Genomic DNA, 19006 nt, shown 5'->3' on the forward strand with positions numbered 1-19006 from the left:
GTGATGAAGGTATATTGCTACATAAGTAAGGAAAGTTGACAATGGAAAAATTGAAGTCATCACGTTTATCATAAAGTTCTGTTGTAAGATTACAATCAGTGTCCATTTCCAGTAAAATATCCAAGTATTAAACAGATGACGCAGACTCAGTGGTATATTTTATTTCAAGTTCACTGGAATATATCGAGTCGACGTAAGTATGGAAATAACAATTGTTAATTGATCATTCGTCGTCAATATACCTGAATGTCGAGTAGAAGGCCACAGCGAGTGATTTATTTATTTCACGTGCAAGTTTTTGAATAAATTCTGCTTCATAAGAATACAACAATAGGTCTGCTAACAATGGGGCACAATTGGTACTCATGGGAATTCCATCAGATTGTTGGAAGACTTGATTTCCAAAAACTACATACAGCTTACTTTATTTATATTAAAATCGCTTATTTTGAAATTCCCCTTATTTTGAAATAGAAATAAATCCCCAGTTTCTTTGCATTAAATTAACGGTTATAATGAAATCGGCTATTTTGAAATATTCCTTTTTTGAATTCACTGATCGGTCCCCAGAGGTGATGATGAGTTGTTTTCATAACGGTTATATTGAAGTACTTTCTCGGTGCCGGACATCTTATCGAAAGACATCTCTCCGAATGCGACAACTCATCGAAAGTAAAATTCACCGACGCGACATGTCAACGAAAGACAACTCGTGGATGACGACAACTCGTCGATATAAATTGAAATAAGAATATAAATGTTTGAACACTTTTCAGGTTACTGTCTTCATTTTATTCTCAGTCACGATATGGCTGAATGAGGAAGCGATTTTACATTAATTCCTTCGCAAAGGAATAAAAACAAATTATCTTACAATGGTTTTACTTACATTTGTGATCGGAAAAAAAAATGTGACTTGTCGTAAGAATAACGTTCTTAGTAAGTACATGGATTTATACCGTTTTCAGTTTAAACTTAGGTGCAATTGGCAACTACCCGTATTTACTTGATCGTTTCAACATTCGGCGAACGAGTCGCGATTGGCAATTATTTACCATACAGGCACGTAACATCGTTTTTGAAAGTGTGGGGGGGGGGGGGGGCAGACTCGTTCGAAAATTATTGAAAAGCATAAGAAAGAAATAAAATTCCAAAATCTTAGAAATCCTAATCCGTGGGGGGGGGGTCTACTTTTTCACTTTTATTTTAACTTTCGATAAGTTTCGATGAGTTTCGATGAGTATCGAGGTATTGTTGTATCCATGAGATGTCTATTCCATGACTTGTCGTATCGATGAGCTGTTCCATCGGTGAGTTGTTGCATCAATGAATTTCCACATATGAGGCAATAAAGCCTAAAATATTTTGAGCCGAGGAGCCTCTGAAAGGGGTGATATTAACATTATATCTAATATGTTAATGTTTATTTCAATGTGTTTTTTTTTTTATTTCTGAACAAAAGAGTCCATGTTAATTGATATTGCTAAGGTTGATTACTATATCGTCTCAAAATATCTGACATCCGTTTAAAACGCCGTTTTGTTCCGGATAAGTAACAATCTGTCATGGCAATAAATACTTTTATACCATGTAATACACTCTTCTGACGAGGGAGATGAGGGAAGAAAGAAATCACTAAAACGCTTAGAAAATATGTCAGTTTTGTTCGTGCATATAGCTTTCAACTAACATTGATTATCAGCTGTTTTGTACGGAAAACATGAAATATGAATGGCATTCCAGCGTTACAATAGATCCCATTTTTTCAAAGGGCGATAACTCTAATTTACAGTACAATTGTGCAAAATCGGCCATCTTGTCCACATCGGATGACTACGTCAGATACATTTACCTTCTTTCATTTTAGAAAAGGATTTGATAATGTCATTAATGTACTGATGAGCGGTGACAAGGAGATGAACGCTTTCAATGTTTTAGTGCATTTTATACACATATTTCACAGTAGTTTTTTCGTATTTACAAAAAGAACAAAACTAATATCTGCTTCACAATGTTATATTTATTTTTTGTGACGTTTAACATTTAAGGTACGCATTGGTTTAATCAATTGTAGTGTTATATGTTATCTACAGTCTGTACAGATCCCATCGTTCTTTAATGTGTTGATTTCTGTTGCTGAATTTTACAAAATTATTTAGCATAGGATTACCAACCTAAAAGATCGAAATTCTCTTATAACAGTAAAGATACATGTTAATTTATCAATAATCAATTAATTATGACTCATAAAAATGCAATGAATATTGAAGACATGTGTGCATGTTTCACATTTTTCTAATAACATTGAAGTGGTAAAATTTGATAGACAGTTGTGAAATTAAGGTTATCTCCCTTTTCTCATAGTTTGTTTCAAATTGCTATTTCAGATTGTTGATATTAATTTAGTTACAGTTCTGGCACTGTTAACCAGAGACACTGGGTTCAAGTGCCTGTTAACAAGTCACTTTTCACTTACCATGATTTTTTAATAACATCATTTTCAGACATCCGACATTCTTTGACTTTTTTTTTATTTGCATCTTTAAAACATCTATATAATTGTACAAAAGGTATTGAGGTAAGTACATGTACTATTCAAATGTACTATGTCACGTTTCTTTACATGTTATGTGTATGTGTTATGTGTGTGTTTTGTGCTGTGTGTGTCTTGTCTTTTTGTCTCACTACTAGTACTATGTGTTCGATCAAGAATTCTGTCAAAACAGCCAATATAAACATGGTAAATGTAGTTATATTATATTTATAAAATATTAACCCACAAGTTCGTGTTTGAAATTTTCAAGAGGAGAGGAGGGAATATAAATGACAATCAAAACAGGATAATTAAGATTATAAAAATTGAAATAAAAAAACCCAAGCGAATATAATGAATTCGAAAACTCTCACTGGATAAAAAAGAAGTTTCAGCAAAACTGAAAATATATGAAAACCTTGCTGAAAATTGAAGTTGAAGTTTCATGTATAATTTCCGCAATGCGGAAACCATTTTATCGATTTAGCAAGTAACAGTCAGCTGAAACTTTAAATTAATCTAAGATTCCTTATTGAAATGTATGAAAGTTCGTGTAAGTTATTATGGGGATATCAACCAGTTTCAGCATATTCCCGATAGGTTTCAGTATGCGAACACTTAAAGTTGAGGTTCCAAATAGTTTACGCATCGGTGAAAATTACATTGTACTAAACATTTATCTAATTTGAATAGTAATATATCATTTATGTTCAGCAGGCTTAAGTTCAGTTAAAGCATCATGATCTTAAATGCGTACATAATTATATGTACAGTAAGTGCCAGCGTGACTGAAAATATATGTACAGCTGTATACATTAACCTTTTTTAAATGTGGAAAATAAAACTATTCACAAGTGTACTTTCTTTGTGACAAGTTTAGCATTTATTCTATATGAAAAATGAACTTCTCTTTCTTTTGTTAATATTTTTTTTATAAATTCTCAAATCCTTAATCTTATGTAATGAGCCATGTATATACATGCTGATATATCTTTAAAATTTGTCCAGGTGACCTCGTCTTTATGATTTACCTTTATATTCTGTGTTGATTGCAGGGTAGGTTTCAGTAAGTTTTAGTTGCGGAAGCCAGTTGCAAACAATATGTATCTCATCGGTTTATGAAGGTTAAACTGTGCAGAAACTTCAAGTTTCAGGAAGGTTCAGTTGAGGTTTACGCAAAGTTCCCGAAAGGTTTCCACAGCGCTGAAACCAGATTTTTCATCCAGTGTCTGACTTCAAAATTCCTATTCAACAATTCACAAAAGACATTCTTAATGAATACTGTGGATTCATTATTTTTCGTAGGGAGCAATATTCGTGGCTTTCGTGGGTAACCCTTGTCAACGAATTTACATCATTACGAGCCTATGATTATTTTTTTTTTTCATTGCAAAATTTAATAAAGTTTAACTTTAAAAAAAATTTTTAAAGCAGAAATGATTGCAAATGTAAAGTCTGGAACAAGACGAAATTTTCAGTTTCTTCTAGAAATTAGAGTAGTGAACTTTGTTATTGAATACTAGGGCTTACAATAATAACAAATGCATGCAACTATTATCTTCTACAGTTACTTGGTGTAAAGATCCACCTGAACATTTATTCTTTTGTAAAAAAATAAATAAAGTAATACCTATTGTAATCATATGCTTATGCTTCAATCGCTTTTGAATGTGCATAAAAATATTTCTCCTTACATTGTACATAACATAACCATATTGTTCGAACAACACTAATGAATAACATGGCGCACTTGTCAGAATGCTTTCTCTTCTACAGCTCAGGCTCTGGTTTCCAACATAGCCAAATATTTTTGCCATACGTCAAATCTTAAGAGAGTATTAAATCATATAATTTTGTCCTTTAGAAAGGGATGCGTATGGCAATATATATACATTTTGAGATTATTGGGTCACCTGAGCTAAGTCACTCAGGTGGCCTATTGCAATTGGTCTTCGGCCATCATTGTTCGTCGTGCGTCGTTAACAATTTTATATTTTTAACTTAAAACTTCAAGGCCAATTGTTATTATTTGTGTGCGTAGCATCTATATTGTAAAAGGAATCTAAATTGTGAAAATTATGGCTCTACCACTCTTGGGGCGCCATAATCGCGGCTAAAAATGCAAAAAGTCAAATCTTCAAAACTCTACTTCTCTTTACCACACATGTGGGGAAAAAGATTAATGCATGGTTATGATGTCCATGATACCTTATACTAAAATATTGAAATTCATGGCCCGAGGGTCAGGGCCAATATGGCCAAAAAGGAAAATTGTATTAAATGTTAATTTTTTTTTCTGCATTCCCATACACTTCTATATCTGAAATAAACTAAATGCGTGGTTATAATATCAATCAAGCTCTCGACTTAAAATTGTGAAATATATACCTGTCCCCTGGGACTGGAGCTTAAACCCTAGGGCTGGCCAATATAGAGATATAGTGAACATGTACTAGTATAAGATTTGGGAAATTCTGCTTCTTTACTCCCATATATGTTTGTGAAAAACTAAAAGCAAAATGTTGATGTTTACGAAGTTTTCCACATGAATTGTTAAATTCATGGATACTTAGACAGGTGTTTAGGACCTAGGGTGGGGCCAATATGGCAATATAATGAAATTATATTAAATGTTTTAAAAAAATTCTTCTCTACTTCCATATGTATTAGAGAAAAACTGAATGCATGGTTATGATTTCCATGAACTCCTCCAACTAAATTGTGATAGTTATGGTTCCTTGGTCAAAGGTTCAGGTCCTAGGGGTCAATATGGCCCCATACTGAAAATATATTGATTTGATATGCTTTTGTACTACCACTGTCGTTGGAGATCAAGTCATGTATTGTAATTATGTTCATAATATCTTGATATATATTAGAGTGTAAAATTAACTGCTCAGAGTTATAAGTTGATAAATACAACGTGTTTGTTACAAAATTTAAGCATAATTCATTCCGTGGTATTTGTAAACTTTGCGAATTCAGAGGGTCATATACATAAAAACTGCGAGTACAAGAAAGAACGTTTAATCTGCTAACACATTACACAGTACAGAAAGTCGTATAGAGATAAGTGAGTTAATAGGAAGCACTTATTAAATTCTTTTAACATTTTGATCAGGTTAATCTGTATCACACAAATGCATAACATTTTCAGTTTGTGTAGAAATATATGCATAAACACTATTCCTAAAAAATTTGAAAAATGTTAATGAGACACTACAGACCATTTTGCGCAAATGCCATAAAATAACAGTTTTCCCGTAACTTGAAAGACTTTTCTTGTTAAGCTAAAATTTTGAACTTTGTAAAAAATCACGCTTTGTAAATTCTTAGAATTATCAATTTATCGCTAAATTGCAAAACTTAAGACGGCCTATGCCGTGACAAAATGTCAATAACAAACTGTCAATCATCTAAGAAATACAGTAAACAGTAAATATTGCTGGCCCAGCATTTAGCTCAGCACTATATGCACATGGCTTGTAGACATATCGGCGTGGCTTTCAGCAAGAGCATAGAATGACCACGAATTTCTGTAAATCTGGCAAGAAATCGATCAAGTAAGACGGAGACAAAACACAGGTGCGAACTAAATATCTTGAACAGATAAAATAATAATTGATATTTCTGTGTCATCAACGCATCGTTTTAAGAGTATTTTAACATCTTTAGATCCGCCAAACATTTCTATTTCCTTTGGTTGCTATTTCAAATAATGCTCTAAGATCGCAACAAGAGTGAACATTTTCTAACATTTAGAGCTAAGACGGACGCATTATTTGTCATTTGCATGATTCTGCACATGAAGTATGTTCACTACCTGTTTATTTCTATCAAACTATCTTAAATATTTCATTAACAACTGAAATCATTCAAATTCGCTTGATCCAAATAAAAAATTCAAATTTCGAGTCGATATGGTATGAATTCTGAGACATCTTGAACACTCAAGTTCTAGTAAAAATGATTCGAACTTCAGTGCATGCACAACTTCTATTCTTTTATTGAAATGTGTTTAGAAATGTAAGTGAAAAAACAGATGAGGGAAATAAGCTCCAGCGTTCAATTCCCCAGTCAAATGGTTTTCTCATGTTGAATTCCAACCCATTGAATTTGTTCGTTTAAACATATACCTCTTTTATTTCGCTGTATATTTGAAATAATGATTTCTTTTCATTATTAAATGCACTCGTTATATACAAGTATAATAACCTACAACAGATTATACAATACGATCCGTTTTATTAGAACATGAGATAATTAGATGAAGCATAATTTTCACATTAATAATAAAGGTTGTCGTAGCAATCTTTGTCTACAGGTTTGACAGAGCTGACCCTTCAATCCCTCTTTAAATTAAGAGAAATAGTGTATGCTGTAGAGAGTGTGATGCAGTTTGACATTATTTACTTGACCTTTTTAAGAAAATTTCAAACAAAATGTTTCGTTTGTTAGTGTAAATATATTTTGAATATACGTTGACCTTCAATTTTTGAGAGTTTCAAATATGCATTAACTTCGATTATTCCCTTAAAAGCGAGCTAAAGTCAAGGTATGTCTAAATACATATCTAAATTTGGTATACTTACTATGTGAGAAAATAGCAGGACCAATAAAGTAGGATTATAAATTTAAACAACGCACAAGTAATTGGTATGACATATAACAATGTTGCCTATAATGCATTTTTTCTTATAATGTTTTCTTTGGTATTTTATTCTCAACATTTTTGTAACATTCTGTGAAACATTTGATTTACTCTTACTTTTAAAAAAAATACGTTTGTTATAAAAATCCTGTTTTCGAGAACATTGTAAAGCATATATAGCAAATTCATTCTTTAAATATGTTTATAGCCGGATAGTTTCTCTTTTATCTTCTCCTTAACATCATAGATGTTTTCTTAATCATATCTCCTTTTAACGGTTTCCAAGGATATAACCAAGATGATGACGCATAGGGGCCATTCAGGAAAACATAAGAACAATAATTAAACCACCAGCCGCCCTTCCATAGTGAGGCACAATTCCTACTAGGGTTCCTGTCATTATCTCTGTCTAGTGTAGTGAATACCATGCCCTTATTTGTGTAGGCTGGATAAGATGATAGGACCATCATATTACCTGGTAAAAAGCAACATAACCATCTAAATATTTCAAAGTATTCTTATGATATCTGAAATTTGAAAATTTTATTTTAAAAATAAAACAATTCAAACTTGTATGTCAAAGAACATTTTTATGATTTTTGTGGAATGTTTTAAAGTATGTTTTTATGGGACTGGTCATACTCTTTAAATGAAATGAGGGACGTGTAAATATATATATATATATATATATATATATATATATATATATATATATATATATATATATATATATATATATATATATATATATATATATATAACTACAAAATATGAGTCAAAGAGAACTTCTTTCAAATAAGATATTACATACCAAGGGTGCCACTCGCCTGTCCTTCAACAAATAGCCTGTAATTGTCATTTTCGCTGGAAACCGAGAATGTCTCATACAGTTCAAACAAGGTGGTATCGTTTGTAAGGGTTATAGATACATACAATGAGCTGGTATTAGTTTTTGTCAACTCATGAATGACATCATTTCCTACAAAATATAAGACATCAATGAATTACAAGTATGAATGTACCGATGAACTGGGTGTTGACATCAAAAAACTGTTAATGAATTATTTAGCCAAGCAGAAAAAGCTAATAAACCTTTGCTTTATCAAACGGGTGATGCATCATAAAATACTTCAGCCCCTAGCTTCAACGCATCGAAGATTTTCTAGCATTTTCCACGTAACTGTACTACCAAAAATTGATTCAAAATCTGGGAATATTTGAATTACAAATATTACCTCAACGCCATATTTCGTTCTTAATCGGCAATGGCTAGTCTGCAACCCGCAATGCAGCGATAGACGACGAAGACAACACCAGTAAATCGGACAATGCGAGTTTAATAGAAAGCCCCAAGGTTTATAAATAGTAAAAAAGGTGGCATAATTCATACAGGGGGCATAATATCACCGGAGGATGTTTGGGAAATGGTCTATGTGCAATATTAAACTCGTGATGTTTATGCTGACAAAATAACGGAGATTTGTTTAAACATTTCACATATTTTACTTTTTAGTTGTTTATTTAAAAAATTTAAAAAAAATTCTGGCAATATTGATTATATTATTCCTTTTAGAATAAATAGTGCCATCTACTTTGCGTCAGCCACAATTTCTTCAACTGAAGGCTAACCCTAGTCAATATACATGTATGTTTGATATATATAGAATATCACACTGTTTTGATCTCGGCCCTGGTATCAGCCAGAGCGGTTGGTATCGGCCCAAGCCCGAAGGGCGCAGGCCGATACCATCCGCTCGGGCTGATACCAGGGCCAAGATCAAAACAACAGTGTGATGCAAAGACTTTTATTCAAATTCCAAAAAAGGAATATAATTTATCATGAAAAAGCTATAGATTTTTTTGGATTTACAAAACTTGTTCGTTTTTATTCCTTTTTATATGTGTTAAAAATTGTAAAAGGTGCCGGACTTTGTTGACAAACGTTCGTTATTTGAAATACAGTAGAGGGAGTCTGTCGTCTGAAATGAAGCACTATCTTCTAGAATTCAAATTATCGAAAGAGAAACTTCATTCCTACGCAACTTCGTAATGAGTTAAATTCTTTCACTGGGATTTCGTTACTTTCCTGTCAGATTCCATTCATTAAAAATTCCTAAGTTGGTATAGCAAGTTGTCTGAGAATGTTCACAAGAATGTCCATTACTTCAACAACTTAATTTTTACAGTCTAATCTCTGGTTTTCTCTATACCCTTCATAATTTAAACGTTGATTGATATTAAATAAAGCGTGCTTTTGTTGTAAATACACAACCGTTGTGTAGGTTACCTCTCCTTACTTAGATACATATCACTCTTTGGCGCTATTTTTGAATTATTATTTTTCAATTTTCGGCAATAAATAAAAATATTCAGACGTGTAAGGTGATGCTTCGTATTATTTATTTGTTTTTCTATCGTTATTTCACATACTAGTCTTCATCTAAAGCAGAGATATATGGGAATTATCGATTTCAAATTTGAGGGCATTGCACACCCTTAACGACGGGCGGAGACAGAGAAATATCAGCCCCGAGGGCGATACAGCCCTAGCTTCCGGTTGCTGTCTCACCTAGTCCAAAACACGTGTATCAGGGCTGATACACTACTAGGTATATGATAAACATGTAATTCAACAAGGCCTTTATTTAAAAAAAGATGTGAAAAAGTTCAACTTTATTTCAAGAATTGTGAAGTCGTTTAATTTTTTATATGTTGAAATGTTCCTTCTTGTTAGAGGTTCTTCGTGAATCAAAGTATCAACTCAGTATGTATGAGTGTTTGAGTGAGAAACTACCCTATCAAAGTAATAGTAAGTTAAAGTTAATCGCCTAAAACGAAAGATAAGTACATTATTTTTGTTAGGACATGACCAATAAGAAATAATTATTTATGTGCATATGTTTCTTTTTTGTTTCTAAACTTGTTCATAAAACGTCTATACTAATATGTGATGAACAATTGTTTTAATTGTTTAAATTAGACTCCATAAATGAAAATGTTGAATTTATTCATAAAATCTTATTTGACTTCACAGATTTTAGAATCTATTGTACCGAAGAAATAACATGTTTTTTCAACAACCTAAAACGTTTTGATAAGTCTTCCATATAAGTAAGTAAGTAACTCATGAAAAAATTACAATAACAAACCGTGAACCATCTCAAAGATCCATGAAACGAAATACATATTCAAAGCAGAGCAACACAGACCTCTAAAAAGATAGAGGTAGGATCAGGTGCCTAGAAGGTGTGAGCATCCTCTGCTGAACGGTCACACCCGCCTTGTGCTCTTTGTCGTAATCGGGGGGGGGGGGGGGGGGTAATCGGAAAAGTCCGTATACAATTAGGTATTTAATTATGGTCTAACAATTAGTATGAAAAACGTCCGTCAGCGTGCAACCCAGTGGAATATTGTATTTGCTGACAAGGTCGTTTATCGACCATAGAACTTACGAAAAGATGACTTCAAGCGAGACTGTTGATAGTCCTGTTTTATCAACTTGTTTGTCAGTAACTTGCCTCGTCTTAGAAACTGTTCATACGAAGAGCATGCCTTTGCATATCGAATCAAATGAGAGACAAAAACACCATATGCAGGTAGTGAAACTATATTGTTACAGAAGTAAGGAAAGTTTACTATAGAAAAAATGAAGTCATCGGATGACGCAGACTCTGTAGTATCTCTTATATCAAGTTCACTGGGATATATCGAGTCGACGTAAGTATGGAAATAACAGTTGTTAATTGATGAGACGTCGTCGATATACCTGAATGTTGAGTTGAAGGCCACAGCGAGTGATTTATGTTTTCACGTTCAAGTTTTTGAATAAATTCTGCTTCATAAGAATACAAAAATAGATCTGCTAACAATGGGTGACAGTTATGATAGTGACATGTGTTTCAATTGAACATCCACACATTGCAATATAACACATTATTGTCACGACCGGCCCATCGGAACTATATGTCACTGTTTTAAATTTTAATACAAATATAAAAGTCAGCGTGAAAGTTCTGTTTGTTTATCCTGAAAGCTTTAAATATGAATTGAGCACATTGTAAGGGAAAGTTACAGAGAAATGTTTTAAAGAAATCAGTGTCATTAAAAATATGCAGCCTAAAGTGGCTTCTAAAAAGCTTGCGTAAGTCGTTATATAATAACCATTTTGAAATATAATAATAATGATGATAATAATGATAATAATAATAATGATAATAATTATAATAATAATGATAGTATGAACGCTTACCAATCCAGTATTCACCAGTAGCAGAACCAAATCCATTTTTGTAATCGTTCCAGGTCCTATTGAAATTTACAGATCCATCAAATCGATTCTGAATATTCTGAAGAAAAATATGACCATATTTCATAAAGCTGGTAATGGTTCGATAAAAATCCAAGTGATCAACCTATCAATTATCATGTCATTGGTGACATGAGAGTTTTTGGCAATATATTTTGACAATTTCAAGTGTCTATAATAAAACGAAGAATTTATTTAGTAACGTTTAGTCCAAAACGTTTCATCAATTTACGAAATCAATACAAAATGAATAAATGTATGTCAAAAATAAAAGATATTTTTGTCCGAATGTTACAAATTATATTAATATAAGTAATAGAATATATTTAAAAAGTTGTAATTACATTCAAAATGTGTTTTCAATATCATACTGTCAATTACATCATTAGATTATATCACACCATGAAACTAAACATCCCATACCCATAGAATGATTCAATATTCCTTAAATAATATGTCAATCAGAAGGAGTTGCTCTACATGTCAACTAGACATAACAAATCTTATCATTTTAATTTGGAAAATTCTACCTAAACGGACTGCCATATTTCTAACACCAAACTCTTAAATGTCATATTTTGATCGCATTTAACGTTGAGCATGTTTGTGAATGACATATTGTGATTGTTATAACTGACTGTCCATCCTCCTCCCATTGTTTCCATGTCGCAGACGACGTCCGTGCTAGCACACCCTGATGGGTAAATTCTATAAACACCAGAACGTCTGTGTCCAGTCTGGTACACCGCCTGGCAGTCTTTAGCTAAGTATAAAACAGACACATTGCACATTTAAACTTAGTTACAGCCATGATTTGGAGATTTTGAAATTTTTTTTGCTCTATCCGTAAACCATCTACATAACGAATCAATATAATTAAACATACATGTTATTGACCTATTGTCTATTAACTACATATCTTTGAAAATTCTAGTTAATGTAATGAATTTGTAATTTAGTTAATAACGAAGAAATTGCAAAACGCTTTATTCACATTTTCGACCATAGTCTTTTTTTCTATCTAGCAATTTGTTTTATGTATAGCACGTTTGAGCGATGATCAATAACAGAAACCTAAAATTTAATAACAACATTTTCTAAAGTAATGCATATATATATATATATATATATATATATATATATATATATATATATATATATATATATATATATATATATATATATATATATATATATATATATATATATATATATATATATATATATATGTATGTATATATACACCATTGTCAATCTCACAATTTTATTGACAGTCTTCAGAGAGTACAAAGAATTTAATTTAATACCTACCACATAAAATATCCATCTTACTGTTTTTTACCTCTTTCACACCATTGATTAAAGACAACAGGATATAAGCAACGTTCATGCATACAATTTAGCTTTTAAACGTAACTGCAACATTGATGTTTGTAAATTTTTTAGATCAGCTTACGTTTATAATCCAAGTCATTAGAAGAATAGTATCTCCAGCCTTCCTCCTCCACGGATTTGACCAGTGTAGAACAAGTGTGAACTCTACATTTCTTCGTCTTGAAGTTGAATCCATAATATCTGCAGTTTGGCCCACACATACAGGCGCAGTAAAGGACAGACATAGAAGGACTCTCCGAAACTAGGGAATCATTAAACAGTTTGTCATCGTGAAGTGAGTTTGCTTTGAAATTTTTACTCACAATGGCCAAAGACGATGGGCAGACAAAAAACAGAAGCACAACAACACCTGTCATAATTCTCGTCTCTACACTGCTCACCACTGCGTGGTTTTCATAAATATATAGGCTAAGCGTAAATTAAAGAAAATTATCAATTTGGTTGGTTGATGTAAAATGAAAAACAAATTCTATTGGTTGAAATTTTTATCGATCAACTTAACTCCAACAGTGTAACTGAATCAATAAAACATGAAGCATAAATCATGGCCATCTTGTGGAAATCGAATGTTTTAGTATCAAATAACATAACCTGAGTATACTTTGTGTAAGTATTGTGAAAGTTTCTTAGAAGTAACAAAAATGATGCAGGAAGTAAATTTATGTAATATTGTTGATCTGTCTAGGATTGATAGAAAAATATAAAACTTGGTTGTGTGTATGTACTGCCATTTATTTTTGCTAATAAGAAAAATTAGGCAATAAGGGGAGGTCTTCAAACAGTCATAATATCCATTACCAGACATTGAATGTAAGTTATAAAAGGTGAGCAAATGACCTCCCCCATATTAAACAAAGATGTATACATTATAACATGTACCAAATATACATGCAACAAAAATATTGTTGAACAAAAACAGCATTTCATACATCAACAGCAACAAACATGTGCAATACATTGCAAAATAAATCCCCAACTACACTGGTGATGAAGGGGAAGGAGGTTGGGTTGACTGCGGTGTTTACAAAATTGTTGACAGCTGACAGTTAAAGTGACGTAGTCAAAACATCGCGCGACTAAATGATGCACTCTGATTGGCTAATGTAGACAAATAGGAAGATCAGCTAAATACTCAAAAGTACTCAAAAACTAGAATTACAATTATATTATGACTAGACTACTATTTTTGGTACCAGCATAAAAATAACATATCACAATTTACATAAATGCTATTATTTACAATAATGCTGTATTATGTAATATTGTTGATCTGTCTAGGATTGATAGAAAAATATAAAACTTGGTTGTGTGTATGTACTGCCATTTATTTTTGCTAATAAGAAAAATTAGGCAATAAGGGGAGGTCTTCAAACAGTCATAATATCCATTACCAGACATTGAATGTAAGTTATAAAAGGTGAGCAAATGACCTCCCCCATATTAAACAAAGATGTATACATTATAACATGTACCAAATATACATGCAACAAAAATATTGTTGAACAAAAACAGCCACCAAAAGCAAACAGCAGGTTTGCACAAAAAGACCCCACACAAAGTGGACTAGCCAGATCATGGTAGTCAACAAAATGAAATATGGCAGTACATACAACACATATGGCAATGACTAATCCCTGCCTTATATGGAGATATAGATATTAATATATCATGAAGGCACAGATTAACCAAACCAGTTTGAATACCACTAGAAACATCTTATTTTTAATTACCTTGCAAGTATAAACACATCAGTTGACTTCTGCCCTGTGTTAAAATAACAGCCGCTATATAATATACATGTTAAAAGTTTGTTATACAATCAAACATGTTTAAAGACAGATATACATGTAATCAAACATAAAAAACTACATTGAACTACGCAGATGCTTAAAGAGGTTTGCTCCTCTCTTTTTGGTAACTATTTTATGTCATCTCTCATGTAAAAATTTTGCATTATATATTGAATCGATTTATTAATTTATATTTTACAATGCCATATATACCATATCAAAAAATTGTTAACATAATATTATATATATACAGAGTTTTGTAAGAGATTATATTTTGTGGCGGAAGGTTTTTAGGAAGAAAATGAACAATTTTAATAATTCAGTAGTTTTACAGTACTGTTACTTTAGCCTCCTAATTTTCAGCGCAAACTAAACTTCCAGACAGTTTGTGTATTACGATACACTGTATTTATGTTGTTCTAAAAACATCTTCAACAATATTTTGATGTAGACTGATATAGACTGAACTTGCGAGGTCGATATCATCTTTCTGTGTCTTTGGCCGATATTGCTGGGCAGGGGTCAATATAGTCACATATTTATTGTATAATGATGTCTATATTAGTTATGTTATATAATTACCCGATTAGACAGTCGTATTTCAAATACCTAGTAATTGTGGTGCACTAGCTAAACTCAGACAGCCTGATTTCTTAAGATATTTGCGTAATCATCCAAGGCAGACGATCAAGATCAGTTGACGGTAAAGACTCATTGTGAAGGGACAATTCTTAAGAATCTGAATTTTACCTGGTTTTCTTAAAACCAATGAAAATTAAAAATATAATCTATTTGCATATATGGTAGTTACCCACAAATAGGTCTTAATAGAATGTGCAATACAAAGCCCTGGTGACTTGATCAAAGCCATAACAAAAACTTACTCATATGGTACTGTATAGAGAACATAAATAAATTATAGAATAGTAATTTATTTTAAAAACACACTTGTGAATAAATGATACTTTGTTTGCTAATAATGTATAATATTATAACTTGAGAGGAAAAGGTGATTTAAGGAGGCAATATTTAAACATCGTCAAACTTGGAATAGATTGTTGGTTGACGGTATGTTATTGCCATTTTTTTACATAGTGAAATATACTGGTCCAGTCCATTATCGGTATCAGTAAGGTTTTGATTACTGGTGTATTTTTTGCTGTGATGATGATGCATTTTTACAAATGTTGAGTGATTATAAGTAATGATTACATTTTGAGTATTAACATTTTCTTTGAGATTAACGCAAATTTTAATATTGCAAATGATATAAATATGTATTGAGAGATGTATTCTAATTTCTTGGAACCTAAGGCACATACATTCAAATTAATCAAATTTCAAATGAAAATTGTTAGATCTATGTTTGTTATCATTTTTTTCCTGATCATCTCCTGATACGTCTTGGTTGATGGGTTTAAATTAAATGTTAATGAAACTCAAGTCATGATGACATGATAAGCTTGTGTTATCCACCCAACTGATATCTGAAATGTCAGACAATGTTAGAAATGACTAAATAGCACAGGTACGTTTGGTTGCACGTACAAAGTGCTTGTAAACATTTATATGATATATCAATTTTAAAAAAGTACCAGTCTGTAACAATTTATAACAAATTATCACAAATGATATAGGGTAATGGATTTCAAAGAAAGAAGTCTTTTAAAATATTCACTTCATAATGTGTCATTCCCTGTTCATCAATTAAAACTAATTAGTTTCTTTATAAAAAAAAAATGATAATTTTGAAATGCACCGAAGCATCAATCCATGCATTTATAAAAATATAATGAACCATTCCGTGAAAGTCAATCAAAACGGTGCAGGGAATTGCAATAAAAGAATTTTCTAAATTTTTAAGGGGCAAGGTCACGATTTTGGCATCCAAAATTTGAATGTCATTCGTACGTAGAGTTATAAGCGAGTTACAGGGCTTGCAATTCTTTTCAATTCTACAAAGCTTTTGTTTACATTTTGAATGTTGAAGTGAAAAAATTCCAGTTTTAGACCTAAAATGAAAGTGTTAAACATTAAGAACTGTTTATTTGTGCTTAAAATGAATAACAATTTAGACAAAGCAGGTTGAAAACGATTTTTACTTGTATATTGAACCAATGTAAACAAAAACAGGGCACGAGCCATGACAAAGAATTGTGGGCCATGTATCTTGCTTGTAACTCTACAATTGTCTCTCAATTTCATTTGATCATTATAAATGCATTCCTAAAACATTGTAGATAATAAAAACAGAGAAACAGAATTTGATTAGAATCGTGACCATACCCCTTTAAGTAAAACGCCGTGTGGTTTTCTGTACACAATATTCATTTAATAATGTACCATTCCGTGTAAATCAACTAAAATGGAAATAGGGAATTGCAATAAAATAAAACTTCAAGTAAGAAAAAAGTGCGTTTCGTTTTAAAATATAATAAAAGCTATATATTAAAGCAATTTAAAAGCAGTCTTTGCTGCTGCATTTTAATCAAGCACATTTTTAACTGTTTGAACAAAGTCAAATTGAATACAGTCAAGTTAAAACGTACAAAACCTCACTGGTAACCAATAAAGAAGTATTTGCCAAGGACATTGAATATATAAATACAAATCTTGTAATAGTACCGATATCGATAACGATACATTTTCATATAATTCGGTTTAAATGCAACAGTGCATGATCAATTGATCTGTTATTGTTTTAGGGGGTTCTCAAATGTAAACACGATATTAACACAATGTCGACTCGGTGTTGGCCAATAATACGATGTAGACAATATCTATTTATATCACCTTTGTGACTTTGTCGCAATAGACTTATCAATTCATGCACTAATTCCAAAACAGGAGAAATGTACCATCAAACACAGGTGTCATGGCAATACAGACAAACAGAAAATGGACGTAAAAAAGCAGTGGATAAGGCGGCGTATAGAATATTATACATCGAACATGGTGTTTTGGTGTGCAATCAGGTGTAACAAATGCGATAAGATTATAAATCTGCTGCTAATATCGTTTTCATTGGTTTCTACAAAGAATGCTCCGTTTTTCCATCGGTTTCTACAAAAACCGCTCCGTTTCTAAAATCCATTCGATCATTGACATCGCTCGATATATCTGGCAAAGTGTGTGGTTTGCACATGTGCAATTTTATAACACACACCAGAAAACGGTTTACAATTATCGAGTATTCTTTAAGTACCTGTGCCTGTTTTTCAGTCTGTCTTGTTACGTCGTTCATTGGATATTCCTTGCCAATGCAGTGGTTGTCATATTCTTTTGTCCAAAACGTGTTTCTACAAATCTTTTCCGTGATGAACAGAACAATAGAAATCGACAACTAACCAGAAAACTCTTATGATTAAATGAATAAACACATCATATCTTGGTAAATGATAGGGACTGTTCTATAGATGTGAAATATGAATGGGGTGCCTTATAGGTGCACAATAATGTTTGACAAATGTTATTTCCATCCGGGGTCAATGAGATTCTAAAAGATGTCCCTAAAAAAGCATTGTTCTAAAATTTTTCAATAAAACAAATTATCTCTTGAAACATGAATGGGGTTGTCCTGTATATGCCCAATCAAATTTCTGAAATCTAATTTTCAAGGTAGGGGTCAATTGCCTATATGAATAGATGCTAAAATGACTGTATCCTAAATGAAATAACCTAGTACTATAGTTTTTCATGCATTTTAAAACAATACCCAAACTAGATATGATTCGGGTATTCAGTAGAAGCGTATCAAGGCTTCCTATCTTATTAAACTTTATTGTGGTCTAAAACATTCTATAAATTGACAAATGACCTTTTGAGATATGATAAGAAATTTTTTTTCCTGGGGATCATCGATTAATATTCAAGGTTTAACTAATTGAAATAAAAAATATTGCACAGATTTTTAAGGTAGTAAAATCATTTCTTGAATGGTATATTTCTCTAGAAGTAAACAAGGACTTTTTTTGAAATTGCATTATAATCTTTAAGATAAAAAAATGTTATATTTAATTGGGGCAATTATAAAGTCCTCAACAAAGCAGGGTTATCATTTGGCTAGGAATTAACCACATGGGTCAAACACTACATATGAATATTATAAAATAATTGATATTTTAAGTTCATGAAAGTCAGAGTGTCTCAAAGGTAGAACACATTTATACTATTCAATGTTCAGCGACAAAAGGAGGACGAATGAATGTACTAGAGGGGTGGGGATCCCAGTCTTAACAACTCCTGGGGATCATGTACAGTACCGATCAGATCCTACCTAATAGAAAGTAAACCTCAGCTAGACACTGGGTTTACTTTCTAGGTTTCCGCTG

At 32.0% G+C, this 19006-nt stretch overlaps 1 protein-coding gene across 1 annotated transcript; it reads right to left on the bottom strand.

The window, feature by feature from the left end:
- Window positions 1–6778: 6778 nt before the first annotated feature.
- LOC136275802 (fibroleukin-like) lies at window positions 6779–13195 on the bottom strand. The gene is made up of 5 exons (XM_066085804.1): window positions 12947–13195; window positions 12129–12253; window positions 11434–11530; window positions 7996–8163; window positions 6779–7659 (listed from the first exon to the last, which is right to left on the bottom strand). The coding sequence occupies exons 1-5, from the start codon at window positions 13107–13109 to the stop codon at window positions 7409–7411; spliced, it is 804 nt and encodes a 267-aa protein (XP_065941876.1). The 5' UTR covers window positions 13110–13195; the 3' UTR covers window positions 6779–7408.
- Window positions 13196–19006: the final 5811 nt, after the last annotated feature.

Source organism: Magallana gigas, chromosome 5 (assembly GCF_963853765.1).
Source record: "Magallana gigas chromosome 5, xbMagGiga1.1, whole genome shotgun sequence".
In the NCBI taxonomy this organism is placed as follows: domain Eukaryota; kingdom Metazoa; phylum Mollusca; class Bivalvia; order Ostreida; family Ostreidae; genus Magallana; species Magallana gigas.